General features: G+C 43.7%; 1 protein-coding gene and 1 long non-coding RNA gene across 3 annotated transcripts; both read right to left on the bottom strand.

The window, feature by feature from the left end:
• Window positions 1-18: 18 nt before the first annotated feature.
• Window positions 19-2874, bottom strand: ntmt1 (N-terminal Xaa-Pro-Lys N-methyltransferase 1). Its single transcript, XM_012853537.3, has 4 exons — window positions 2733-2874; window positions 2050-2209; window positions 1725-1977; window positions 19-375 (listed from the first exon to the last, which is right to left on the bottom strand). The coding sequence occupies exons 2-4, from the start codon at window positions 2206-2208 to the stop codon at window positions 119-121; spliced, it is 669 nt and encodes a 222-aa protein (XP_012708991.1). The 5' UTR covers window position 2209; window positions 2733-2874; the 3' UTR covers window positions 19-118.
• Window positions 2875-8541: 5667 nt separating this feature from the next.
• LOC110366997 lies at window positions 8542-17306 on the bottom strand. Of its 2 annotated transcripts, none has more exons than XR_002427144.2 (4): window positions 17111-17306; window positions 16644-16778; window positions 16025-16125; window positions 8542-8642 (listed from the first exon to the last, which is right to left on the bottom strand). It is a non-coding gene; the product is annotated as an uncharacterized LOC110366997 (long non-coding RNA). The 2 variants fall into 2 exon arrangements; XR_002427146.2 differs by lacking the exon at window positions 8542-8642 and adding an exon at window positions 9422-9534.
• Window positions 17307-27181: the final 9875 nt, after the last annotated feature.

Raw genomic sequence — 27181 nt, 5'->3', positions numbered from 1 at the left:
TTTTTTACTTTTAAAACGTTTTTTTTTGCACCAAACCCAGAAACGTGTTGGTTCTTCAGAACCGGGTCGGTTCCTCAGAACCGGAGCGGGTCAGAGTCCCAGCGGCGTCCAGACGGGCCTATCTGAGGGCCAGGATGTGGACCTGGTAGATCTCCTTGGGGAAGTTCTGCTGCTGCTCCTCGTGGACGACCCGGAGCCCGGCCCGGCCCACCAGGCGCCGGACGATGTCCAGGTCCCGGCAGACGCTGCTGTCCACGTCGTCGGGGACGACGCCTTCGTACGCCACGTTGTCCTTGATGACGACGAGGCCGTTGGGCCGCAGCGCCCTCTGGCAGCGCCGCAGGAACTCCACCAGGTGGTCGTCCGTCAGGTGACCTGCAGGAGAACCAGGAGAACCGGGTCAGCTGACCGCTGATTTATGAGACAACAGAAAGTAGGAAAAAAAATTTAAATGGAAGAAAAATTATTCATGATTCTCAACTTTTTGTAGAAAAAAAGAGAAATAAATCTGAAAAGTGTGGCGTGAATTTTTATTCTGCCCCAAAATAAAGTCCAGAGAACGCGGTTCCCCTCAGAGGTCATTAAACAGTGACTGCAGATGTTCTGGTTCTGGGACGTTCTTTAGAGAACAACCAGCATCATGAAGACCAGGGAACCCAGCAGATGAGTCAGGGAGGAGGTTCTGGTCCAGTTTACAGCAGGGTCAGGTTCTACAGAACCTCCCAGAGCTCTGATCATCATCTGGACCTGGAGAGAGGATGGACCACCTGCAGACCCACCAGAGCACTCTGGAGGAGCTGCAGAGATCCACAGCTCATGTGGGACAAGGAGCCCAGAGGGGAACTATTAGTGATGGCTCCACAAAGCTGACCTTCATGGACGTGAAGGCAGAAGAAGTTCTGATCAGAGGAGAACAAGACCAAACGTTTTGGGCCTGCGTGTAAAAGACCGCAGAGGAAAACTGACCCTGAACGCACCGTTCCTGCTGTGGAACACAGTGGAGGCAGCATCATGCTGTGGGAAGCAGGTCAGAGCTGATGGAGCAGAATCAGGAGGACCAGCCTGCAAGAAGACCTGAGACTGGGGTGGAGGTTCTCCTTCCAGCAGGAGAACCTCTCTGAACCGGCAGCCAGAGATATTATGGGATGGTTCTGATCAGAACAGATTCATGGGTTAGAACGGCCTAGTCAAAGTCCTGAACTACACCCAACAGAGAGTCCGTAGGAAAGAGTTCCTCCGGTCTGAGCTTGAGATGTTCCACAAAGAAGAACGAAGAGAACCTTCAGTCTGAATGTTCTACAAAGTTCTGACTCCTTCAGACTGAATAAGTCAGAACCTGGTTCTGATGAGGCCCGTCTGTCAGGTTGTTTTCTGAAATTTTTATTCAGGTTCGGAAGAGATCGGCGACACACAGATAAGGACTCAAACACCGTTTCTGTTAGAATAATAGTGCCCATATTTATTATCCCCACAGAATACAGCAACACAAAACAGCAAGCACTTCACATCACGCTTGTCTGAAAGCAATGTTGCTTTAAGTGCTTGATGTTTTGTGTTGCTGTATTCTGTGGGGATAATAAATATGGGCACTATTATCCTAGCCAAAGCAGTGTTTGTGTTTATTTCTATTTTTTGCCGATCTCGTCTGAACCTGAATAAATATTTCATAAAACAGGTTAAACAACATTTAGCTGTTACGGAGCAGGACCGGTCCGGTTCCTCACCGATGACCCACTGGATCCAGATGACGTCGTAGCGTCCCGCCTCCGGCACGAACTCCTGCAGGCCGCAGCAGAAGTAGTTCCCCACCCGCTTGCCGTCCTCGCCCAGGTAGGACCGGGCCTTGTCCAGGAACTCCTTCGTCACGTCCACCAGGTCCACGGTTCTGAAGAGCGGCAGCAGCAGCCGCTTGGTGATCCTGCCGATCCCGGCGCCGCAGTCCAGCGCGCAGCCTGTCCCCGTTCTCCCGTCTCCTTCCTGCGGACGACGTCACAGGTTGGCTGCTGGACAGAACGTCGGACCCAGAGCGGTCCGGACGGAACATCTTACCCCCAGGAACTTCTTCAGGAAGGCCTTGGAACCGTTGATGTCCACGTTGGAGATGCTGCCGTACCCCCCCAGCATGCCGTCCACCGTGGGCGGGACCTCCCTCCAGTAGTCCTCTGCGTTGGCGTAAAAGCTAGCCTTGTCCTCTGCGACGTCCCCCATCCTGTCCCCCCCCCCCCACACACAGACATTCACCATCAGCTGTCTCAGTCCAGGAAACAGGAAGTCCAACAAACATCCCACTACAGTTCTGACCCGGTTCGGGTCCAGTTACCGGGCACGTCCCGCCCCCTGACAGGTGGGACTGCAACCTGTCAGTGCCAGGAAATGGAAGCAGTAACCTTGACCATATTTGGCAGCAGCTCAGCTGTCACCGGCCACCACGTGACCAGACATTCATCACTTTAAAAAATGTGAACTGTTCCCGGTTCTGTTAAACATGTAAACCCGCTATAACAGCAGATATCTGACCTGACAGTGACTAGTTACCGATACCCGGAGCTTCAGCAGCAGAAAAGCTGTTTTAAAAAATTTAATTTTAAACATCTAAAGCGCTTTACTTCCTGCTGATTTAACAGCAAACTGCCGCTTTTAGCCGTTAGCCGCCGCTAGCTTCCCTCCCTGCGGTGACAGCCGGCAGCTCTGACCCTGAACGGCTTTAACCCGGGTTAAACACGGAGACTAACCTGGTTTAGAGTCCGCGGAGTCTCTGTCAGACGGTCCTCCACGCCGCGTTTAAAGCACACTTTCTATTTGAGGACATCGCCGCACGGACGGCACGTCATTTCCTTATTTGGTCTTCCTGGGGAACAGCCGGCAGTGGCTCCCCCTGCTGGCCGGTTCTAGACGGTTCAGCCCTGATGGGCCATGAAACCTTTTAATTATTAAATCCGTTTTTATTGCAGTGATGTCACATGTTAATTTTTTTTAATACAGCCGCTAATTTCTTCACCGAACATTTATTCAGTGGGAGTGTTTTTTTTTAAAGTAATATTAGTTTTCACCACAATCAAAGGTGCAACGATAAGATGGAGACATTTTATCTATGGGTGCAACAACAGCTGTTATCACCCTGTTGTTAATATAATTGTAAATCCCTTTGTGCCAGCAGTGCAGTTCTCTTCTGTCACAATCTTCAGGTTAAAGCAAAAACAGACTAATATCTCTGACCATGCTCTAAATCAAAAGTATTTGAGGGCCAAAAGTACTCTTTAAAAACCAACTAAAATGACCCAAACTGATTTAAAAGTGTGCTATTTTTTGAAAGGCGATGTGTAAATCATTGTAGACCGCAAACTTGAAAAGGGTTCTGCACATATGCCACATTGAAAGATGGTCAGACAAACCTGTTTAATATGGGATTTAAATGACATGTCTTGGTAAAAAAATAACACCAAGATTTTTTACTTTATTACCAGAGGCCAAGTTAATACCATCCAGATTAAGTGACTGATTAAGAAGTTTATTTTTTGAGGACTCTGGTGCAAAGGTTACAACTTCTGTCTTAATTTAAATGCAGGAAATTTAAAGTCATCCAGGTTTTGATGTCATCAAGACATGACTGCAGTCGAAGTAACTGATTGGATTGATCAGAATTTATGGATAAATATAGCTGAGTGTCATCAGCATAACAGTGGAAATTAATCCCATGCTGTCTGATAATTTTGCCGATCGGAAGCATATATATAGTAAATAGAATTGGTCCAAGGACTGAACCCTGTTAGAGGAGCCAGTTATTCGCCCACTGGATATTTTCTTGAAACATTTTTCACTTAGTGTGGCATTCCCACTAAGTAAATGTACTAATTAAAGTTGGATTTTTATAAAATGATGCTGCTCTAATATGGATTTGGCAAAATTTGATTTAACAACAACAAATCTTTCCTTTTCTATAAACCAAATAAAAACAAACAGACAAAGTTTCTCTTGTTGTGTCTCTGCTCTGTCTTCTGTAACTCCAGTCGGTCGAGGCAGATGACCGTTCATACTGAGCCCGGTTCTGCCGGAGGTTTTCCTTCCCGTTAATGGGGAGTTTTTCTTCCCACTGTCGCTTCATGCTTGCTCAGTATGAGGGATTGCAGCAAAGCCATGTACAATGCAGATGACTCTTCCTGTGGCTCTACGGTTCCCCAGGAGTGAATGCTGCTTGTCAGGACTTTGACGCAATCAACTGGTTTCCTTATATAGGACATTTTTGACCAATCTGTATAATCTGACCCAATCTGTATAATATGATTGAACTTGACTTTGTAAAGTGCCTTGAGATGACATGTTTCATGATTTGGCGCTATAAAAAAAAAAAAAAAAAAAAAATTATAACATATGATGCACTGGAATTAGTAAATCAGTTATGGCGCTCTACACACCAAGAGGAATCCCACCTAATCTGGAAAGACAGTCTATTATTGTATAAAAAAAAAAAACTTCGCAGAGTTAGAGCAGCATAGTTTTCATCATTAATTGAGGAGAATAAAACTAATCCTAGATTTCTCTTCAGTAAAGTTCTCAGTACAGAATTGTACAGTACAGTTACAATTCTCTTTACTATATATATGCTTTCGATTGCAGTCATGTCTTGATGACATCAAAAGCTGGATGTCATCTTGGTGTTATTTTTTACCAAGACATGTCATTTAAATCCCATATTAAACAGGTTTCCAGAGTTTCCTTTTTCACCTCAGGAATATCGCCAAAATTAGAAACATTCTGTCCAGGAGTGATGCTGAAAAACTAGTCCATGCATTTGTTACTTCAAGGCTGGACTATTGTAATTCTTTACTATCAGGAAGTCCACAAAATGCAGTTCAAAGCCTTCAGCTGATCCAAAATGCTGCAGCAAGAGTTCTGATGAAAATCAACAAGAGGGATCATATTTCTCCAATTTTAGCTTCCCTTCATTAGCTTCCTGTTAAATCAAGAATAGAATTTAAAATTCTCCTTCTAACATATAAAGCCCTTAATAATCAAGCTCCACCATATATCAGAGCTCTGATTATCCCGTATGTTCCTAACAGAGCACTTCGCTCTCAGACTGCAGGTCTGCTGGTGGTTCCTAGAGTCTCTAAAAGTAGAATGGGAGGCAGATCCTTTAGCTATCAGGCTCCTCTCCTGTGGAACCAACTCCCAGTTTTGGTCCGTGAGGCAGACACCCCGTCTACTTTTAAGACTAATCTTAAAACTTTCCTTTGTGACAAAGCTTCTAGTCAGAGTGGCTCATGTTACCCTGAGCTACCTCTATAGTTATGCTGCTATAGGCTTAGGCTGCTGGAGGACATCAGGGCCTATTTCTCTCACTCTGCGGATGCTGGTGAAGATTCTCAGTCATCAGGTCATGGTCATTCCAAAAAAAGGTAAAAAACAAAGCAACTGGACTTGTTTTCCGTAGTTGAAGACGTTTCGCTTCCTCTCTTTTTGAATTGAGAAAGCTTCCTGGAGAGGAAGCGAAACGTCTTCAACTACGGAAAACAAGTTCAGTTGCTTTGTTTTTTACCTTTTTTTGGAACTCGCTCTGCGGAGTTCTCCTACTGCTCTCCGATCTGCATTGTTTGTTGTCATTTCATCTTTTAACTTTTTGTTCTCTGTCATTTTTCTCTTCATAGAAGGTACACCTGGTCTGGCGTTCTGTTAGCTGTGACATCATCAGGGGAGGCAGATCATCCTCTATTACCATCTAACATAGAAAGTACTCCTGGGTCAATGTGAGCTTCTGAGCTTTCTGTGTCTCTGCTCTGTCTTCTCTACCATAGAAAGTACTCCTGGGTCAATGTGAGCTTCTGTGCTTTCTGTGTCTCTGCTCTGTCTTCTCTAACATAGAAAGTACTCCTGGGTCAATGTGAGCTTCTGTGCTTTCTGTGTCTCTGCTCTGTCTTCTCTAACATAGAAAGTACTCCTGGGTCAATGGGAGCTTCTGTGCTTTCTGTGTCTCTGCTCTGTCTTCTCTAAGCCCCAGTGGGTCGAGGCAGATGAGCGTTCACACTGAGCCTGGTTCTGGTTCTGCTGGAGGTTCTCCTCCCTGTTAAAGGGGAGTTTTCCTCTCCACTGTCGCTTCATGCATGCTCAGTATGAGGGATTGCTGCAAAGCCATCAACAATGCAGACGACTCTCCACCAGGAGGACATGAATCAGAGAGGCAGCAAAGACCAAAAGTCACCCTGAAGGATCTGCAGAGCCGTACGTTCCATAGAGCTGAGCTTTATGGAGGAGTGCCCAGGAAAAAGACGTTACTAAATGCTAAAAATAACAAATAGGGTCTGAGTTCGCTAAAAGGCACATGGGCAACTCTCCAGATGTCTGGAGGAAGGTACTCTGGTCAGATGAGACTGAAACGTAACTTTTCAGCCACCAAGGAGAACGCTGTCTGAATGGTGCTGATCACAACAATTAGGTAGGATTCACCAGTCAAAACCGTCCAGCATGAAAAATGTAGAAAACTCTCAAAGTATCCATTTTAATTTCATTTTGGAGGCAACAGGATGAAATATCAGTGGTCAGAGGTTCCGGTTGTCAGTCTGACCCAGAGCAGCTGTGGATGTAGCTCACCCCCATCAGCGTGAGAATGGTTGTGTAAAGGTCTTTGTTGTCCTCAGGACCTGATAAAGTGCTGTCATACAATACCGTGTTGTTTTCCTCCAGTCACTGAACTTTATTTCAGTTTTTTCCACAAAAAAAAAAAGAAATTATTTATTCAGATTTATTTATTGTTCGTGTTTTTGTTCCTCGGCAGTGAGGACAACGTCCTAACGAAGCAATGAAAGGTTTCTATTCCATTCACAAACAAAATCATGATCCATTGAGTGTTAAAGTATAAAGATTTACTGAAAAATAACATCAGAACATTATTTTCTTGAGATAATGTAAATATTTTTATTTTATTTTAAAAAAATATTACACTTTTAAGTGCTGACCAGTGGGAGAACCTGCTGAGTTTTCTGCATCATCAAGAACTTCAAGCTGAGGGTCTCGGCTGCATAAGAGAAGAAAGCTTCAGGTCCAACAAGCTCCTCTAGAGGGCGCTATGGAGCCATGTGGCCACCAGTGCAGAGCTTGCTCAGCACAGGCAGTGAGTGGGATCGAGAACATCTGCACTGCAGAAATAGACTTTCAGGCAAAGCTAAGGACATTCTGAAATTCTGCAGAAACAGAAACCAACAAACTCCAGAGATCTGGTCCAGATGTGGATGTCCAGCATGACAAGTGGAAATATTCCCTCTGCGTAGAAACGGGACCAATCGGCTGATAAAAGTCTTGAAAAGGTATAAATGTTTTAATTTGTTCTGCAGTCAGTCAGAGAAACGCTGGAACAAGAAGCAGCGATAAGTGGGTCAACGCAAAGGTTCTGATCTGCCGGATCCCCGCAGGGGAACGTTGCATCCTGCAGTTCTGCAACGTGGCCACATGGGGGCAGTGTAGCACCGAGCTTCAGCGATCCGCGGGCGTAATGTGTGAGTTTGGGGTCGTTTCCTCTCAGTATTTGAGTTTGTCTCTTAGTGAAACTCTAACCTGCAGACTTTAGACTCCTCTCTGCGGTTCTTCACCAGAAACCAGCGCAAACAGAGCCGGACTTTCTGATTTAAACCCGCAGTGATTACCCCTGGAGGACCCAGGATGGAGAGCACCTTCCTACCTGCTTCTGTTTCCTCCCGCGCTCAGAGGATGCGGGTCCAATTCCTGCCAGCCTCCACTGAGGGGAGCTCCAGTGCAGAAATGAAAACTATTAAAATAATAAATAAAGAGAACTCAGCCCAGCTCGGTGGTTCACTTTTCATTCCTAAACTCAACTTTCAGGAAGAGAAAATTCCCCAAAGAGCAAAAGAAAACTGATTTATTGTCTTATCAAAAGGATGAAAATATGTCATTAACGTTTCAATGATCTGTTGTGTTCCTGTGTCTCAGTAATCTGCTGCTGGGGCAACAAGATAAAGTCCTTATAGGATCACTGAGACTGGACCGCTACCACCAGAGCATCTGATCCCAGGGCTCTCCTCCTGAGCTTCAGGTTCATTCAGGGCTTTTATTTTGTAGGAACAAAGCTTCCCACACATGGTCTCCCTATAAAGGGAGAACATCAGAGTAACTTTAGTCTGTGCCGCAGCTTTGCTCTGATTTGACAGGATTTCTCAGATGGAAACCAGGTTTCTCTGTTCTGGTGTTCAGCTGGGCTCTGCAGGACGGAGAAGGTTTCCAGGTTCCTCCCTGAAGGAGATCCGGCTGAACAGTTTGAGCTCCGTCTGCTTGGTGGACGAATGGATGTAGATCCAGATCATCAGTGAACTTTCTCTGTGGTGTTGGACTAAATGTCCCCCTGGTGATTTCTCTCAGAGGCCAGCCGCCATCCTTCCTGCTCCTGCACCTCATTCAGCTGCACATCATCATCAGTGATGCTGGACGCCTGCTGGTTTCCTCACATAATGAAGCTCCACCATCATCACTTTGGTCCGTGCAGACTGGTTATCTTCAGCGGTCCTTGGTTGCTTCTCTTAAGCCAACAGGAACCTTTTCTTCTCCCTAATAATGGTCGTAATTCGCCTTTTTCTGGACTTAAATCCTGTTTCCTTCAGCCGGTTTCTTACTGCTGTTCACAGATTCATTGCAGCCGCCTGAATGAGGAAAAATGTAAAATTAAATTTTTGTCATGGATAAACCGTACAGACACCAGCACTCTCTCACACCTACAGGTGCTTACTGACTCTCTTTTATACAGAAAACGCTCATTAGTAGCTTTAACTGTGACTTTATTCATTTCGTATTAATTAATACTGTATATTCCCTCTATATTATGAGGGATTGCTGCAAAGCCATCAACAATGCAGACGACTGTCCACTGTGGCTCTACGCTCTTTCAGGAGGAGTGAATGCTGCTTGGAGAGACTTGATGCAACCTGCTGGGTTTCCTTAGAGAGGAAACTTTCTCACCAACCTGGAGGATCTGATGGAGTCTGACTTTGGAAAGAACCTTGAAATCACATGCTATATAAATAAATTTAAATTGAATTTAATTTATATTCTTTAGTGATGGTATCAAGGTGTTGGTTGTTCCTGTAATACTTTATCAGCTGGTTCTGCTGTTCTTTATCTCTCTCTCTGCAGGTGTAGAAGCAGACTCAGAGGATGTTATATCGCTCTCTTCCTTTCCTTTCCTCTCCTCTTTCTCTTTCACCATTTCTCCCTTTTAGCATTTTGTCTCATCTGTTTCTTTTTATTTCTTCCACCTTCCTCTTTTTGTGTCCATTGAACATGAAATAGTTCCAGCATAAAATCTAATAAAGCTTTTCACAGTAAAAGCTCCACATGTGAAAGTAAATCTGTTGGGCTCTCTTTGGCAACAATTATTAATGCTGCGCTGCCAGACAGGACACGTGTAAAAAAAAACTAAAGAAAAAATACATTTTAATGATGTGTACTTCCTGTTTGTCTCGGTCTCAAAGGAAGGAGGCCCACAGTGGTCCAGTTTCTGATGGATCCATCCTGGCCTCGCCGCTGATGTTTGGCCTGCAGAGACAGAAGGACAGAGATGTTTCTCTTGTGTTCGCCTTCATTGGACCGAGCTTCAGATGTTTCACAGACGGACTGGAGGGTCTGCGGCCCAAACCATGACCCCTCCACCACCGTGCCTGTCGGCCGGTTTGTGCTGATCTGCGGTCAGATCCCTGACTGAGGGTCCAGGAAGTGGTTCTGCTGCAGGTGTGTGATGATAGATGGAAAACGCTGAAATAAAATGAACTTTTTAAACCTTGGGATCAGTTTGGGAGTGAAATCCCAAAGTGTGTGGCAGCGGCTGTTGGAGGTGACATGCGCTCAGACTGGGCTTTAAATTAGCCGGCACACACCACCAGCTCCTGCTCAGTGTGACTGGGCCGGGCTGCCGGAGCCGGAGCCGGTTTCTCAGCAGCAGCAGCAGATGGATGTGTGGTCTGCAGACAGCCACAGACACACACCTATTCAGGCTTGGCTGTTTTTATCCCGGTCTTATTGGAAAAGCGTCCAGCGTGAGCTCAGCACTGAAATTAGATATTGATCCTTCCAGCAACCCCCCCTCCCCGGCTTTGGCACGCCACACATTCCCTTCTGGTGATCCCTTCTCTTTCATTTAGACCTGCTCTCCTTCTCTCTGTCACTCCTGGGATCCATTTAATTGGGATTCTTCTCATTTATGCATCCTGGCCTCCATCACTTGTATCCTCCCACACGGAACAGGAGGACAGTTGTTGGACCGGGTAAACTGGACCAGCACCGCTTCCCCACAGTAATGGATATTTCTGACCACTATACTATTTGTTTCGAGTATTTTTATAAATATAGTTTGTATTAACCAAAGCTTTCATTTTATCTATGAAATGATTTAAAGCATGGCTCAGGCATCAGAAGGTTTCTAATTAAAAATGTTTAGATGTTTAGATCATTAAATGTTGTAATATGATTTAGATAACAGATTAAATGGGTATTTTTACTGCAATACTAATATTAAAACTAAAACTAGAAAATACAACAGTTTTAGAAAACTTTTCTAAATGTCTTAATCAGGATAATTTATAATCAGACAACATTTTGAACACAATATCTCAGAGTTTGAAGGTCCTCGCTCTTTTGGAGACTCTTGATGCTGATGAACTGGTTTCTAAATCCAAGAAACCAGTTCAATTCACTTCAATTTGATTTCTATAGCACCACTTCCCACCATATCATCATCAAGGCTCTTTCCAAAGTCAGCTTCCATCAGATCCTCCAGGTTGGTGAGAAAGTTTCCTCTCTAAGGAAACCCAGCAGGTTGCATCAAGTCTCTCCAAGCAGCATTCACTCCTCCTGAAAGAGCGTAGAGCCACAGTGGACAGTCGTCTGCATTGTTGATGGCTTTGCAGCAATCCCTCATACTGAGCATGCATGAAGCGACAGTGGAGAGGAAAACTCCCCTTTAACAGGGAGGAGAACCTCCAGCAGAACCAGAACCAGGCTCAGTGTGAACGCTCATCTGCCTCCACCCACTGGGGCTTAGAGAAGACAGAGCAGAGACACAGAAAGCTCAGAAGCTCACATTGACCCAGGAGTACTTTCTATGTTAGAGGAGACAGAGCAGAGACACAGAAAGCACAGAAGCTCACATTGACCCAGGAGTACTTTCTATGGTAGAGAAGACAGAGCAGAGACACAGAAAGCACAGAAGCTCACATTGACCCAGGAGTACTTTCTATGTTAGAGAAGACAGAGCAGAGACACAGAAAGCTCAGAAGCTCACATTGACCCAGGAGTACTTTCTATGTTAGAGAAGACAGAGCAGAGACACAGAAAGCACAGAAGCTCACATTGACCCAGGAGTACTTTCTATGTTAGAGAAGACAGAGCAGAGACACAGAAAGCTCAGAAGCTCACATTGATCCAGGAGTACTTTCTATGTTAGAGAAGACAGAGCAGAGACACAGAAGGAGACAAAAAGTTAGGATTTCTTAAAGGGCTTTGATGAAAGAAGCTAAAGAGGATAAAAAGTCACGTCTGGGGTCTTTGTGCTCACTAAGCTTCATTAGGTTACAAAGTGTTAAAACTAAAAAGAAAATCAAAAATCTATGCTCTACTAGCAGCACCCATAAATATGAGGAGAATATATGTCTGAACTTTCTTACAGGTTCCAGCTCTCCTGTTCTGATTTAGTTTAATGAAGTTATTCAATGGAGAAGGATCCAAATCAGGCTGAGCTTTAAACTGCAGTAAAATATCAGAATATTTAATCCTGGTTTATTAAGTAAATAAACCATGCAGTGATAGGAATGAGTTAGACCTTTTATTCAGTACTTTAAATCTTGCTCCCGCTGTATATTTTTCCTGTTGATTGCGGTGTTGTCCTTCCTGCTTTGGGCCAACAGTAATTTAAATGTGACACAATCACAGCATTCATGTCCGTCTGCAAAGCCTCGGGGGTTAAATTGCTCCGTATGACTCTAAAAATCATCAAATTTAATTTAATTCTGTCACTAACTTCTTTAACACGTGTTTTAGCAGTAAGTGATGAACCCATTACTTCACCTGAATACCCACAATTCAGCATTCCTGACCGTCATCTCCCTGCCACTTTAACATCTGAGTGTCTATTAACAGGCGAAACAATGAAATCCCCTGAGATGCAAACCTGAACAACACAACTAGTCAGAGATGTTAACCGTTAGAACAGACGGCAGCATTCTGGTTATTTATGGAAATATATGACTGTGTCATCTGCATATTGTGTTTGGCACGTTACAGAGGACTTCTGTTTTGATATTAAAATTAGTTTGAGTCAACTGTGGCAAACAATAGACAAAGACAACCTGCACATACAAAAAAAGAGTTTTCATATTTATTTCATGTTTATTTCATTTATTTGAAGGGAAAACGCTTTTCAGACCAACGTGGCCGAATGTCAAAAAGCAATTCCCCACTTTTTAAATCACAAGTTAAATATAATTAACTATATTCTTTGGCTTTAATTTCAGGAATCAAATCCAGACTGATTACCGTAGAATATAGAAATCACTGCAGTAGAACCTGTTTGACAGCATGAAGTAGGCTAAAAGTAACACATCAAGCTCTGATTCAAGAACAGATAAAAGACAAAGTCACTGACAGAACCGTCTCTAAGGCTATGGGACTCCAGAGAACCACAGTCAGAACCGTGATCCACACACTGCAAAACTAAACTAAAAATAAGTCAAATTTTCTTAAACTGAGTGTATTTGTCCTTGATTTGATTAGGCAAATAAGATGATTTGCAAATGGAATAAAATTTCTGCACTTAAAATAGGAACAACTCATCTACATCATCTTATTTCAAGTGCAGTATATATAATTATCTTATTTTAGGGGTCAAAATACTCATTTCATTGGCAGCTCATCTTATTTACCTGCTCAAATCAAGGACAAAGACACTAATTTCAAGAAAATTTGACTTAATTTTAGTTCTGTTTTTGCAGTGCACATGGAGAGAACACGGAACAGTGGAGAACCTTCCCAGGAGCCGCCGACCCACCAGAATCACCCCAGAACCTCATCAACGACTCGTCCAGGAGATCCGTGAAGAACCCAGAAATCATCTAAAGCTCTGCAGGCCTCACCGCCTGTCAGAAAGGGCTCCATGGGCGAGAACCAAGCTGAGATGTTACGTTCCATTTTCAGTCGGCTTCTGATAAGAAAAATCAACTATAACAGACGCTAAAGTTGGATTTTCCCCTTGGAAAGGCGGAGAAATGTTTTAAGGTCGATTATCAGATTTAATATGGCCGCTCACTCACATCAACAACAGTTATCTGTGGTAAAACGTGTTTATCTTCCAACACACCGCTGTAAGAATGCGTCTAGAATCAATGTTACACAGATTAAAGGAGGTGTTTGCATGTGGAAAGTTCAGCTTTAAAGGACGTTTATAAGAGGGACTACGAACTAAACAACAGCTTTCCTGGCCGTCGCCATGTTGGAATACTAACCTTTTGTTTTTTCGTTTGTTTTTTGGAATCCGACTTCTCTGAGTGTGTCAACTGGAACGCTGTTCACTCCTGTTTACCTCGTTTATTTTGCTTTTTTAAATTAAAATCACTGAGAGTCACTTGTTTTATGATGCAGATTCAATGTTTCAAAGTTGTGTAGTCAACATTATGTATTTTTTAAACATTTTAGTGGGACAGGAACACAAAAACACACAAAATCTGTAAGGTGAATTATTTTCACAGCACTGTACACATCTTCATGAGAGTCCCTGAGATAAAAGCTAAACACAGAGGGCCCAGTACGGAGCCCTGAGGCACACAAAGCTTACTATCCAGCTTTTCAGTGAATTAGTTAGACGTGAAGACACGTCAGCATGTAACGACTCTCCTGACTGGATCTTCTGAAGCCTGGAAGCAGCCAGGAGGAGGAGCACATGTCCAGGTTTCCTCTCGCACCACTTAAACTACATTATTGCTAAAAGGTTATTATGGAAATTTTGGCCCATGAAGCCAGAGATATTCCTGCTTAGTTCAGCTTTTAGCGAGCCGTGGTGCTGATGCTACACAAAGCAGAGATGATCTGACACTTTATGTGATGTGCTTATTGATCTCTGCTCCATCTCTGACATTACGGCTGCCGGTGCAGCTCAGCGTTCAGCCTGGACCACCAGGACATGCTCAGAGAATACGCCAGATATTATCCCTTTCTTTTAGATTTAAAACTAACAGAGGAGTCGTTCCTGCAACATCTACCCGCCTATTAATAAGCTGCTAAAACATCAACCAAAGCACATCTACGTCTACAGAGGCGATGAAAGGGAACGTCACCCTGCAGCCGCTAATCTGATCCCAATGTTTTCTTTTCTAAATGCAAAGCTGCAGCTCGGCAACTTCAAACTGCTCACGTGTTTAATGACCGAAGGGAAAAGATGAGCAGCAACCACGCTGTTCTTTTAGCCACTCTTCAAAACGGGGCAGAGAAAACTCCAGGAAGGTCCAACAGAACAGAAACAGCCTTTATTGAGCCAGAGGGGAGCGGACAGATTCACACAAAGCTAAAATAAAAACAGAAAGTAAGAATAAAAGACTGAAAGGTGAGGGCAAACCTATGACAAAAAAGAAATAACACCGAATGCACAACATCTTTATACATAACTGTGCATTAAAAGCTGCAACAACAGGCGGGATGTGAGTTATTTTTGGGTTTGTTGGGAGCAGCGACGGTTCTAACGTCGACAGCAGCTGGGAGGAAGGATCTGTGATAGCGCTGCTTATGGCAGCGAGGACGCAGCGCTCCACATGTAAAGCAGACAAACAGTCAGGCTGCATCTACATGCCTGCTGGCCTAAATGTGCTAATATCTGCAGATCATTAAGTAAAAAGCTGAAAACCAACGAAACTCTGTGAGCATCGCAAACGTGAAACATTTCGCTGAACTCTGCTGGGATGTGAAGTGGAGCCATGAACTGTAGATGAGGCTGAGGTGACGCGTTTTAGCAACCAGGTGTCAAACAAAGGCTGCTAAAGCGTCGTCAGGCAGGTACGATGGAGGATCTGTGATGCTGCGGGCCGTTTCTCCTAAAAAGAGCCTCGTTCAAACCGAGCTTCTGCCAGAAAACAGACAAAGGATCCAGATCATTCATTCACATCAACATGGAACCGGTTCTGTTAGAGCAGAACTCAGTGTTCTCCCATCAGCAAGGCTGGACAACCTTTAAACACTAATTAAGTTTGTTTAATTAGAAACAATTAGTCCATCATGTGGATCTATAGTGAACTTTCAGTGAGATATTATATTATCAGATGAGACGACCCAACAGAACCATGAGCAGAACCATGTCTGCAGCCACTAAGACAGAAGCAAACGAACTGTGAATCATTGCAGCTTTGAACTTGGATTTAAGGCAATCTTGTGAATAATTATACTAATTTGAAAGTAAAATTCTTTTAAAGCTTTATTAACATGGAAACCTGGGTCTGAAAATTAGAGAAGAAACAGACCTACACAGTGTGGTAATCAGGAAGTGGACGGAGAATAAAACCTGGTTTTCAGCGTTTGTTGCAGAAATGTAAGCGTTTGTGTTTGTCCTCCTGATGAAAACTTCCTGGGAAGCTTTTGGTTTTTTCTCCACCAGCTTTGTCATCTTTGTCCATTCTTCTTCACTAAACATCTGAGAACATCAGTTTTCAAGTCTTACTACAGATTCTCAGTTGGTCTCAGGTCTGGTGTTCAAAAAGCACCTAAAGTCATTGCTGTTGTTTCAAACGGCCTTTTAATACTTAGGACTTAAATTTTGCGTTTATGGTGTTTTTACTACACTCTGGGAACTGTTTTAACCCCCTGCTATTGTAATACTTTAAGAATTTATTTGAAATTTAAAGTGCATTATAGATAAAATGTATTATTATTACTGGACTTTGACTAGGCCATTCCACCTCATCGCTCTGCTCTGATCTAAACCATCCCATAATACCTCTGACTGGATGCTTAGGGTGGTTCAGCTGCACAGGTGGGGTGTGATTATTTTACGTACCAGTATAATGCAGCTGCTCCATTATCTTTGAAGGTTTGCTGATGGACATGTTGTCTTGTCCCGTCTCACAGGATGATCTAGATCCAGGCCGGTGGGCGGTGCTGTAACGGGGGATAAAATCAACTTTTTCAGAGTTTAGTTAGTAAAACGTGTTAAAACATCCTTTTCCCTCCGCTCTGCTTTGTCACATTAAATTCTGATAAAATGTATGAAACTCTGTGGTTAAAATGCGACAAAATTGTGAATATTTATCCAAGTCACGGTATGAAAAAAAAGGAGAATTTAATTTAACAGGTCAGCAACTTTTTCCACTGTGGAGGAACGATCGCGTCAATCTGAGAAACATCAAGTGTTTTACATCCCATAGATTCACATTTTCTCACTGGTTTGTGAAGCCTGGATCATCTTTACAGTTAAATACGACAGATAAATACGTTCCGGTCTTTCACGCACAGAACTGGACGTTATTTTCATTTCACCAGGAAGACAAACGCCACAGAACAGAAGCGGAACAATCTGCGAAAAGCTCTCTGAAAAGAAAACCTCGCTTCCCTCCCCCTCCTCCCAGCCTTCTCCTTCCTCTCCTCCAAACTCCCTCGAGATCACCTTCACTCATCACCTCATCTATTTTTTCCCTCCTCTGTTGCCAGGCAACGGACAGGAAGAGCATCACTTGGAGACGTGGAAACCACAGGAAGAGCTCCCAGAAAGACACTTCAGGCTGAAGGAAAACATCCAGAGAGCGTCGGCACACCTGAAAAAGCAACACATGAGCTTTAATGACCGCCAGCACACTGAAAACATTTGTTTGGTCACCTCAACGAGCCGCGCGGGGAAAGAGCTGCAGGAGTAAATATTTATTAGGACGCTTCTGCATCACTTCTGCACCTTAGTGGAGAAAGTAGGTTGCAAAGATCTGAACCCGGAGACGTTGGTGGATTCTTTTTAAATAAATGTTATTCACCTAAAATTATAATATTATTTCTGCTATAATAATTCACAGGAAACAAGGGCAGACGTTGACAGTTATTTCTAAAGCACAGTTAAAACTCTCGTATTTTTCCCATTTTATGGAGCTCTGCTCACACGAGTTTTTCACAACTTTTCTTTTTCAGTAGGGTTCCACCTTGTAGATCATGACGGCTGTGTTCATTCCTTTGACCGAAATTAAGAAATATGTAAATAAGGACAAAAAGAAAAGAGAAAATCATCAGAGAACACAGATGAAATTTGGAGCTGTTTGATTTGAAACTCTGGACTCAAAACAAAACTTCCAACTGAGACCAAAGCAAAGACGACAAATTAGAGCTCATAAAATAAAGATTTCTACCTTGATTTATCCAGTTTATCCAGAGAAGAGGAGGAGGAAGTCGGAGATTCGTATCTCAGAGACGACCTGGCACCCTGGAGGCCTTTTCTACCTCTCAGTGGTGAACCCATGTGTCTGCTGATAATTTACGCATGCGGGAAATGGCCACTTATGACACTAAAACTCCTACAGCCTTCAGGAACTTACTGCTCCACTTCTGACCAGCATTGTTACTCCGTCTCCAAAGACGTGGGCGGCCAAACAAGCGGCAGTGTGGTTGTCCCACTTGTTTCCACATAATCAGCCAATGTTTCACTTGTGACAGTTTAACTACTTAACAGTAATGTAGCCGTCAGAACGTTAGCATGAGTACATCTCCAGTTAGCTTCTCCAGAACATGTCGTCTGACCCAAAAAAGTCAGTTCACACTATTACTGCACATGATGGAGGGAGGGGACGCTAAATCCTGGGAAGCTGCTGCAGCTAAATGTTCCCTCCTTCATTTAGCTCAGACACTGAAAAAAGACTGAGCTGAAGTTAGTTATCAGGGCTAAAGACGCAGGATGATCATTTGAAGGGAGCGGCTATAGATGCAACACGACTTTTGGGCGTTAGCCGACACGTTGCACTGAAAGAGCAAACGGGCTGTAGAAGAAAACATCTGCCGCACTTTTCAGCTTTCTGTTTATAAAGATGTGGAAAACCGTGAATGATTTTCCTTCTACTTTCCATTTAGGCAAAACTTTGCACTGCTCTGTCACTTAACATCTATAAAGTTATATATGTTAGGTGACCCCCGACATGTGCAAACGCTACATTAATGTTTAGAAAAGTTTACTAAACAAGCAGCTTACCATATAAAAGCAAATATTAAGTACAGGCATACCTTCAAATACAACCTTTTCAGCCTATTAGCAGATGTCAAAACACCTTGGCTTGGACAGCAAACCTTGGTTGTTTTATATGATTCAATGCAAACACCTGTTGGTAACCCAGCCTGCACCTGGACCTGTTTTTAGGCGGTTCCTCCTCCTGTCCTCCCTCACCTGCCTCCTCCTCCTATGACTTTATTCTGTCCTTCTGCATCAGCTCCACGACTGAAACTGGCCTCCTCAGCTACTAATAACAATAACAGCTACAATAACAAACATTATAGAATGTTAGAACACAAATACAATAAAAAATTACTAAGATAAGGAAAGTGCTAAACACACCAACAAAGTCAGGGAATTACTCAACTCATTTGGAATTTTCTTGGCCTAACCTATAGTTATTAAAATATTACCCTTTGAACATAGACTCTCATTTTAATTGATTAGAGAGCAGAGACGCAGAGAGCTCAGGCAGGACGAGGTTAGGCCGATAACGTGAGCAGTAATGAGCAGACGATCCGGCAGAGAAGAGCTGACTGAGGAGAGCTTATGAAGGAGGCAGGTGCGCTGAGTCTGGGCTTGATTAAGGCTGATAGGTGTAAATGATCAGAAGGTGGAGTAGAGAAGTGGAACGTATGGGAGGTGGAAAGTGCCATGAAATGTTCATGGTGCAGCAGGAAAAGCTGCACCATGACAGAACTGCGCTTCCACAGTAAAATAAACAGCTGTAAAAAACTTAAGTGGTTAATTTAGGCTTTATTTGTCAACATCCTGCAGACATTTTCTCTACTCCACTCATTTCTTTCCAGCATCTTTTCTACTTTAAGTCGCACCAGTATATTTCTTGGCAAGGCAAGGCAAGGCAAGGCAAATTTATTTATATAGCACAATTCAGTACAAAGACAATGCAAAGTGCTTTACATGATTAAAATATAGCAAAATAAAACAGAATAAAAGCAAGTAGGAATAAAATGTAGATAGAAAATAGGACATAAAAAAACTAGTGGTGTTTCAGTTAACTGGAACAGTTGAAGGTAATCCTAAACAAATGTTTTTTTAATCCTGATTTAAAGGAACTCAGGCTTTCAGCACCTTTACAGTTTTCTGGGAGTTTGTTCCAGATCAGTGGAGCATAGGAACTAAATGCTGCTTCTCCATGTCTGGTTCTGGTTCTGGTTCTGGTTCTGCAGAGCAGGCTGGAGCCAGAAGACCTGAGTGGTCTGGAGGGTTGATGCCCTGATAACAAGTCTGTGATGTATTTAGGTGCTAATTCAGGGATTTATAGACTAACAGAAGGATTTTAAAGTCTATTCTCTGAGATACAGGGAGCCATGGAAGGACTTTCTTGCTTCTTTAATAATGAGGGGCCGGTTGTATCTCGCATAACACCATATTGACTCAGCCTGTTGTACTGACTTTGAGCCCGGGCTTCACCACAGCTGCGTTTTATTATTGGGTAGAATGAAAAAAGTAAAAACCAGACCGGCCGTTTGGGAATCCGCCTGAACCGCCTTGGCCACCCCACACCTCGGTGTGAAGGACTACTGTTGGTACTACTGGAAAAGAGTCTTTAAATCCGTTAGACCATTGCACTGTAGAGCGGATCCTTGGCCTTCCCTTGTCTCAATTAGCTTCCAAAAACCGCCACTGGTCCCAAGTCATTTAAATCAATCCAGTTTATTCAGATTTAGATCCAAGGCTGGGTGTGGTCTGGGCTACTAGTAAAAGCTAAATAAGCTAACTGAATGCTAAGCTACTAAATCGCTAACCTGAAAAATCGATAGAAGGACCGTAAAACTCACCATTCAAGCTCCAACTTGCTACGGAGGCACAGCGGCAGAGCTGCTGACTCGTCAATTTCTCCAAGTGATGTCACAAATACTTTTGAACCAATAGCAATACTGATTCAAGGTTCAATGTGAGGCCCCTGTTGAACCATAGGAGGGCGCAACACTGACGGAACGAGACACAAAGGCAGGATTTAAACAAAGGTGCAATAATTTGTCAAAATAAATACCAACCAGGATATGTAAACAGAACAGTAAGACAACCATGTTAACAGGATATTGGCAAAAAAATAAAAGTAATAATTGATTTGGGGGTGAGTTACCCTTTAAGGTAGAGTTCAGAATAGATTTTAAGCTTTTACTAAAAGCTATAATCTAAAAGCAGCAGCTATTAATTATCAGTTAGTTCCTCTTTGGTGATTTTGTGGTCTGTTGTTTTAGGAGCTTTATTTCTGTGGCCTCTGGCTGCAGGGATGAGCAGTTACAGCCCGAAAGACTGCGAGGACTTTTAAATCCTCTTTGTCACTTTGTCAGAAGACATGTTCCTGAATCGTTTCCCTGGTGGAAGTGGGTCAGACAGAGCATTGCCCGGGTGGGTGGATCTGTAGCAATAAGTCTGACCCTGCTCTGGACTCATGCTGCATAAACCGTGTCCAGATCCTGCAGACGGCATCCCACAATCCCCTGCTCTGTCCTCACCACCTGTCCTAAATCCTTCCTCTCCAGCACTGTGGAGCCACTGTACCACCCTGTCACACTGAGACACAAGATGCTTTCTATTGTAGCTCTGTAGAAGTTTCTTTAGCAGCTTATTGGGAATCCAGACCCTTTCAGGTTCCTGAGGAAGAAGAGTCGTTGTTGGGCCTTCTTCACCAGGTGGGAGGTGTTCACAGTCCAGGAGGTCAGAGGAGATGTGAATGTCCAGGAACCTGATGCTGGCCACGCCCCCACCACCTCCCCCTGTATGTAGAGAGGAGGTGTTCAGTCCTCCTGGACCTCCTGTAGTCTGTTATTACCTCCTTGGTCTGACTGGTGTTCAGGATCAGGTTGTTCCTAGAGCTCCACTGGGTCAGACTGTGGACCTCCTCCCTCTAGTGGGACTCATCATTGGTGGAGATCATGTCCACTAACTTCTCCACTGTGTCTGTGGGGGGGGGGAGCAGAACAGTCCTGGGTGAAAAGGTGAAGAGATCTGGGCTGAGGACACAGCCCTGTGGTGCTCCTGAGGATCAGTGGAGCAGATGTTCCTCATCCTCACCACCTGGGTCTGTTGGTGAGGAAGTCACTGATCCAGGAGCAGACAGGTGTGGAGAATCCATGCTGTGGAGCTTCAGGGCCAGCATGTCTGGGAGCACCGTGCTGAATGCTGAAGTCCATGAATAGTTTAGTTTAATTTATTTAATCAAAAATAACTTTAAAATTCATACAGAACAATACATCCACTCCCAAATCATGCATGTTGAATGAAACGGAGCAGAGAGAACAGCAATCTGATGATATCTGCCCTTTAACTTATCTTACAATAACTCTACATCCGTTCTGCTACTTCATCTTTTTTTACAGAATTTACATCCATATTTTCTCAGTTATCCACACTTGCTATAATTACATTTTACAGTATTCAAAAATATTCAAAACGTCATACCATCATAGATATTTTCTCATAATTTCTGTGAACTCTTACTTTTATACATCCCTAACATTGTCGTTTTTTTTATACCTTTACTGAACGTCATCATCCTTCTTGACTCTTCCTTGACAAAGTCCATTCCACAAATTAATTCCTTTTACCGTGATGGTCTGTTCCATGATTTTGGTTTTGAGGTTTTTAATCAATTTCAGTTCCTTTCAGATTATAGTGACTTTCCGTTAATGGCAGGGGTCAGAAGAACAGTAGTGGTTACTACCTTTTACACCGACTCCATCTCCATCTCCACTCCGCTCCGCCTGCCTGCGAGCGTCACAGAGTTTTCTTCTCAGCATCCATTGTGATGTGAACAGATCTGTGGATTCAGCGAGGCTTTCTCTCATTTTACACTGAAAGCTGTTAAGTTTTGTCTTTGTTTTGCGTCTGTGGTTGAAAAAGTTGTTCAGGGCCTCTGATGGAACCACCGTGTGGAGAAGGCAAAGCTAGTCTCTGGTTTCCTGCACTGCTCCAGATTGTTGAGGGGGGGGGGGGGGGGGGGGCAGAGGGGTTGCCTGCTCCTCAGACCAAAGATCACTCCACAGAATCAGTGCAGCACACATATCCAGAACCCAACCTATAAAAATCCACGGTTCTCCACTTTAAAGTCTTTATCACTATTCTCGCCATGGCTGAGGCCAAAACTTCCCCATAAAGCCCTAAATTTAACTCCTTGGGTCAAACGTTGGAGTAAAAGGTGTAAAAGGTGCTGTTGAAGCAAAGTTTTTTTTTGGAACAGGAACTATGATGGAGAACTTCAGGCAGGGACCATGAAGAGCTGCAGGGAGAGGTTAAAGATGTCCAGAAAGACCCCTGCTAGCTGGTCAGCTCATGTTTAAGCGTCCGGGCTGACTCCATGTCTGGACCTGCAGCCTGGTTGGTGTTGACCTTCTTCAGGGTTGACGTCACCTGGCGGAGCTGCAGGAGGAGAGGCTGATGGTTCCCCTCTGGCTGGGGGAGATGTTCAGAACTTCTTAATTTGTAAAGGCTACGTTTACAAATGCAACCCAAATGTGATGTTTTTGCCCATATGTGACCCATAACCGTGTGAACGGCCCGATTCCGATCTTTTCACTCAACAAAAATCCAATTTGTGACACTTTTTTAGATTAGATTATACTTTATTGTCCCCATAGGGGCAATTTGTCTATTAATCTGATGGAGGAAGGGATGAATGAATATTTATATCTATACCATTCGCCAGATGGTAGTAATTCATATCGTGACTCATATACTACTATATACTGATATATGTGGTGCTAATTTGGATATGTTTTTCAAAGCGGTCATGGCGCATTTCATCTGCTGTTTACGTCACTGTCCTGGTTCTCACTACACATCCACACACAGCAGCAGCAGTTCCTGCTCCACCAGACCGTTGTTAATAGCTGTTATTCTTACTTTCGTCTTCCTATAATAAGGAGAAACAGCGGCCAGTATCCGCTTTTTTATTTTTTGGGAATTACATCGCTGTCAGACCTTCAGATGTCCAGAGGAGTCCATGAGGAGACGCATCAGACAGGATCTGAAAGGTAAAGGGACGCTCTGGAAAAACCAGTCATTTTCTGGGCATAAAGAATCTTCATTGTGAAAATGTTGAAGCTCAAACTAGGGGTTGTCTACAGAAACAGATCTTGCTTTGCTGCCAAACCAGCAGAAGAAGAATAGCAGTTGGCGTTCTGCACTGTTTAAATAAAGAATGACTTAGGAGTGACGGTGACACAGGTGAGTTAATCCTGTAACCATTAGGAAAAAACTAAAAAATAACTATTTAGAGAGACCAATTCAACCAACAGACATGTTTCTGGACTGTGGGAGGAAGCCAGAGTACCCAGTGAGAACCCATGCATGCACAGGGAGAACCTGCAGACTCCAGCCAGAAAGAGCAAGCTGGGATTTGAACCAAGGACCTTCTTGCAGCAAGGAAACAGCTACAAACTGCACCACTGTCCAGCTAGACCTAAAACTAGCTATTTGAATTTATCTGAAGAAAAATAGAGAAATCTTCCTATGAAACTGGTTCCTGTTTTAGGTTATATTTTATTAGTGCCTTTAATTGGAGCCGAATGTCTTAATTGATTGTATTGCTACTCTGTAGCTTTTATGTTCTTTTGATACAACACGTCGTTTTATTAAAACAGATCTCTCCTGTGAAGGAAAAATAAGATCTCAATGAGACAAACCTGTAAAAATAAAGGTTAAATAAAGAATACAGTAATCTTTACTCATAAGACACCAGATGATTGAAAGTTTAGCAGCTACAGAAGCCGTGAATCTTCCCTCGGATTCAGTAGTTATGCTGGTCTAAACTGGATCCAGCCAATTATTCAGACCCAGGTCAATCTCACTGTTAGAAAACATCTCATCAGTGTTGCTGTGGAGCTTCGGCTTCCTCCTGTTATTAGCAAAAATAAATCCTGCATCTATAAAAGCGGCTAAGATGAGGGAACGGGCACGGCCGCTAGCTGATTTGCATGTGTGGGTGCAGGCCTGAGCGTAAACCCGGCTCATCTCTGGCTGTGCGCTGAGAAAATGTCCACATAAGATTTATCTTCAGTCAGTAATGTGGCCTCTTTTCATGCAAGTAAAATTCATCCTTATCTCTCTGCAGCCTGCTTTCTCTCTGCTCTGCTCTGCTTTTAGAGTCTCTTTTTCTTCCTCGTGGCGAGCACAGCAGCAGCGTTTCCTTCGCCTCTGTGTCACCTCCACTCCCTCCCTCCCCTCCGCCTCCTGCTGCTTCCATCCACCCTTCCCTTTTTTTCCGCCGTGTGTTTGCAGATGAAACGGGCAGCCTGCCAGTTTTTCATATTTCTTGGCAGCAAAGTGGCGAGCCAACTTCCTGGGGATGGGGAGCGGTAGGGTAGGGGGTTGGGCCTTGCAAAAGGTTACATTTGCACAATGTGTCTGTGGAAAAAAAAAAAAAACAGCAAAGAAGAGGGAGAGAGTGGAAAAAAAAGGAAGAATAAAGAAACGCAAAGCTGGGCTGGATCAGCTAAACGACTCCCCCGTTCGGGGATAATGGAAAAAAGCCCTCTGGGGGAATATTCAGTATGCAAGAGTATCGAGTTGCATGCAGTCATTATAATGATGTGTATCCCTCTTTCTTTCCCTTTTTGTCTTGGTTCTCTGGAATGCATCTGCAACACACACACCTAGCTCAGCCTCCCACCCAGAGAAACTGAGGGAACGGCTGCGGGGTTTAGGAACCGGCGGTCGGACGCGTGTTTCCAGGACAAACTGCAGACAGAGGGACAGACGTCAGCTGGATGCCTCTATACTTCCCCTCCAATCCCGTTCTGTCGAGGTGACGGTGCTAATGCATGTAGAGGGAGTCAAGAATGGTGTTATTAGGAAGGTGAGGAGTAAAGTCTTGGTTCTTCCGCTGGAAAGCGGCTGAAGGAACTCATTTCCAGTTCCTGGTTTGGCTGCAGGTTTTTTTTTGCATTGGATGCACCAGGTGGCGCCGATGTATGGCAGCCTCGTTCTGTCAGTCTGCCCCAGGGCAGCTGTGGCTACTAGCATAGCTCACCACCATGAATAGGTGAATGACTGTAGTGCGCTTTGGGGGTCGTTGTACTTGATAAAGCGCTATACAAGTAAAAGCCATTTTCCAAACTGGTCATCAGAATGAGGAAAAATGACCGAGGCATGGTAGTTAGAGCCAGACTGTCTGGTCTGAGTATTTCAGAAACTAGTGATCTGCAGGGATTTCCACACACAACCATCACTCGGGCTCATGGTGAATAATAAGAAAAAAGAAACTGTCCATTAGTTGCGCCTTGTTTTTTTTTTTTTTTTTTTGTGTCCTGTCTGACAGTGAAACACTAAGAATTGTCTTAATGCCAAAAAGAGCCCAACAGGTTTTACTTTCACCAGTGGAGCCTTACCGCTTTCACCATAGAGCTCTGCTTAATTTATATCTGCAAGAAGCTTTTTTAGATTTTATTCTGGGACTATTTCATGTTCAATGGACACAGAAACAGGTAGAAGAGAAAAAAAGGAGAGAAACAGACAAAATGCTAAAAAGGAGAAAGAGGAGAGGAAAGGTAGAGAGCGATAGAACATCCTCTGAGTCTGCTTCTACACCTGCAGAGAGAGATATAAAGAACAGCAGAAGCAGCTGATAAAGTATTACAGGTACAAACACCTTGATACCATCACTGAAGATAATAAGAGGATTAATTAATACGACATGTAGAAAGTGACAGCTGGAGATAATAACAGGGGTTTTATGGATAGAAGGGAGTCTGTAGCACCTGGATCACCTGCAGGTGTTGGTGAGAGTGAACTTGTGTCTGTGAGGTTTATCCATGAGAAAAATGCTCAGTAGTGGATGTGAGGAACCAAAGACCCCCAGAGCACTGAGGCAGACGCTGGGGAACCAGAACCTCACAGGCTCCGCCGGCAGCCAGTAAAGCTGGAGATCCAGGTCTGTCCCGGAGTTTCCTCCCTGTGGGGCATGAAGGTAAAAGTCTAAGCAGTTTGTCACCTGTGAACAATATGCCAAGATCTTTGAATTCCTCCTCTAGACCCAGAGGGAGGTCTCCACCCTCCCTCCATTTTCTGGTGGATAACCATGATCTCCAGCTCCTGGCTGAGCCACTTCACACTTAGCTGTTAACCGCTCCTCCACACTGGAGGTCATGGTTTTTAAAAGACCAACAGAACCACATCATCAGCATAAAGCTACATGCCAGCCCACTCATACCACCAGCACAAGCGAAGCTGAAGAAGTCCAGCAGGAATCAATTCTTCAATCATCGTCTCCATTATCAAGACCCTGGAAGTGAGATGTTTAGTAGCAGCGTTGATGGCTTCAGGACGCCCAAGAGTGTCCAGTAAACTCCAGGATCATCTCTTCTCGAGGAGGGCGTCTGTAAAAGAGAGAGGTAAATTTACAAAATTAACTCCACCTCCACGTTAACAGTCATGGCATTCCCCAAGGTTCTGTGCTTAGTCCTCTCTTTTTGGCTTTTTATAGTCTCCTTATTGGCCTCATTTGCTGTCACAGAATTGCTATACCAACAACGTTCAGATCCACATCTCAACCAATAAACACAACCTGTACAGCGCAGAAAAAATAACCAACTTGTTTTCTCCAGCTCAACTACCATTTCAAACACTGGGACAAAATCTGTGATTAAAAGTTCCCACGACTCAACGTCAGCCACTTCTTTCTCACATATTCACAACCCCAGAGTCAACTTCAAGAGCCATCCCATAATCATGAACCACATCAGCAATCACCAGAACTGTCTTCTTCTGTCATTTCACCCTCCTTCCTCATGCATGAAACCATTATTTGTGCCTTTCTCGCCTTTCGACTTAGTGCAACAATATCCTCTATGGTTCAGCCTCCAAACGGCATCATATCTGGAATGCAGCTGCACATGTTGTACAACAATAGGTTTGGTTTTGGCTATGAATAACGATTTATGAGTGCCAGAGGAAATTATTAAAGGTAGAGTCTGCAATTTTTTGTAAGTTTCCCCACTCTTTTTAATT

The sequence above is a fragment of the Fundulus heteroclitus genome, chromosome 8 (assembly GCF_011125445.2).
Source record: "Fundulus heteroclitus isolate FHET01 chromosome 8, MU-UCD_Fhet_4.1, whole genome shotgun sequence".
Taxonomy (NCBI): domain Eukaryota; kingdom Metazoa; phylum Chordata; class Actinopteri; order Cyprinodontiformes; family Fundulidae; genus Fundulus; species Fundulus heteroclitus.
The sequence above is the reverse complement of the archived record's forward strand: the minus strand, read 5'-3'. Positions and strand labels throughout refer to the sequence as shown.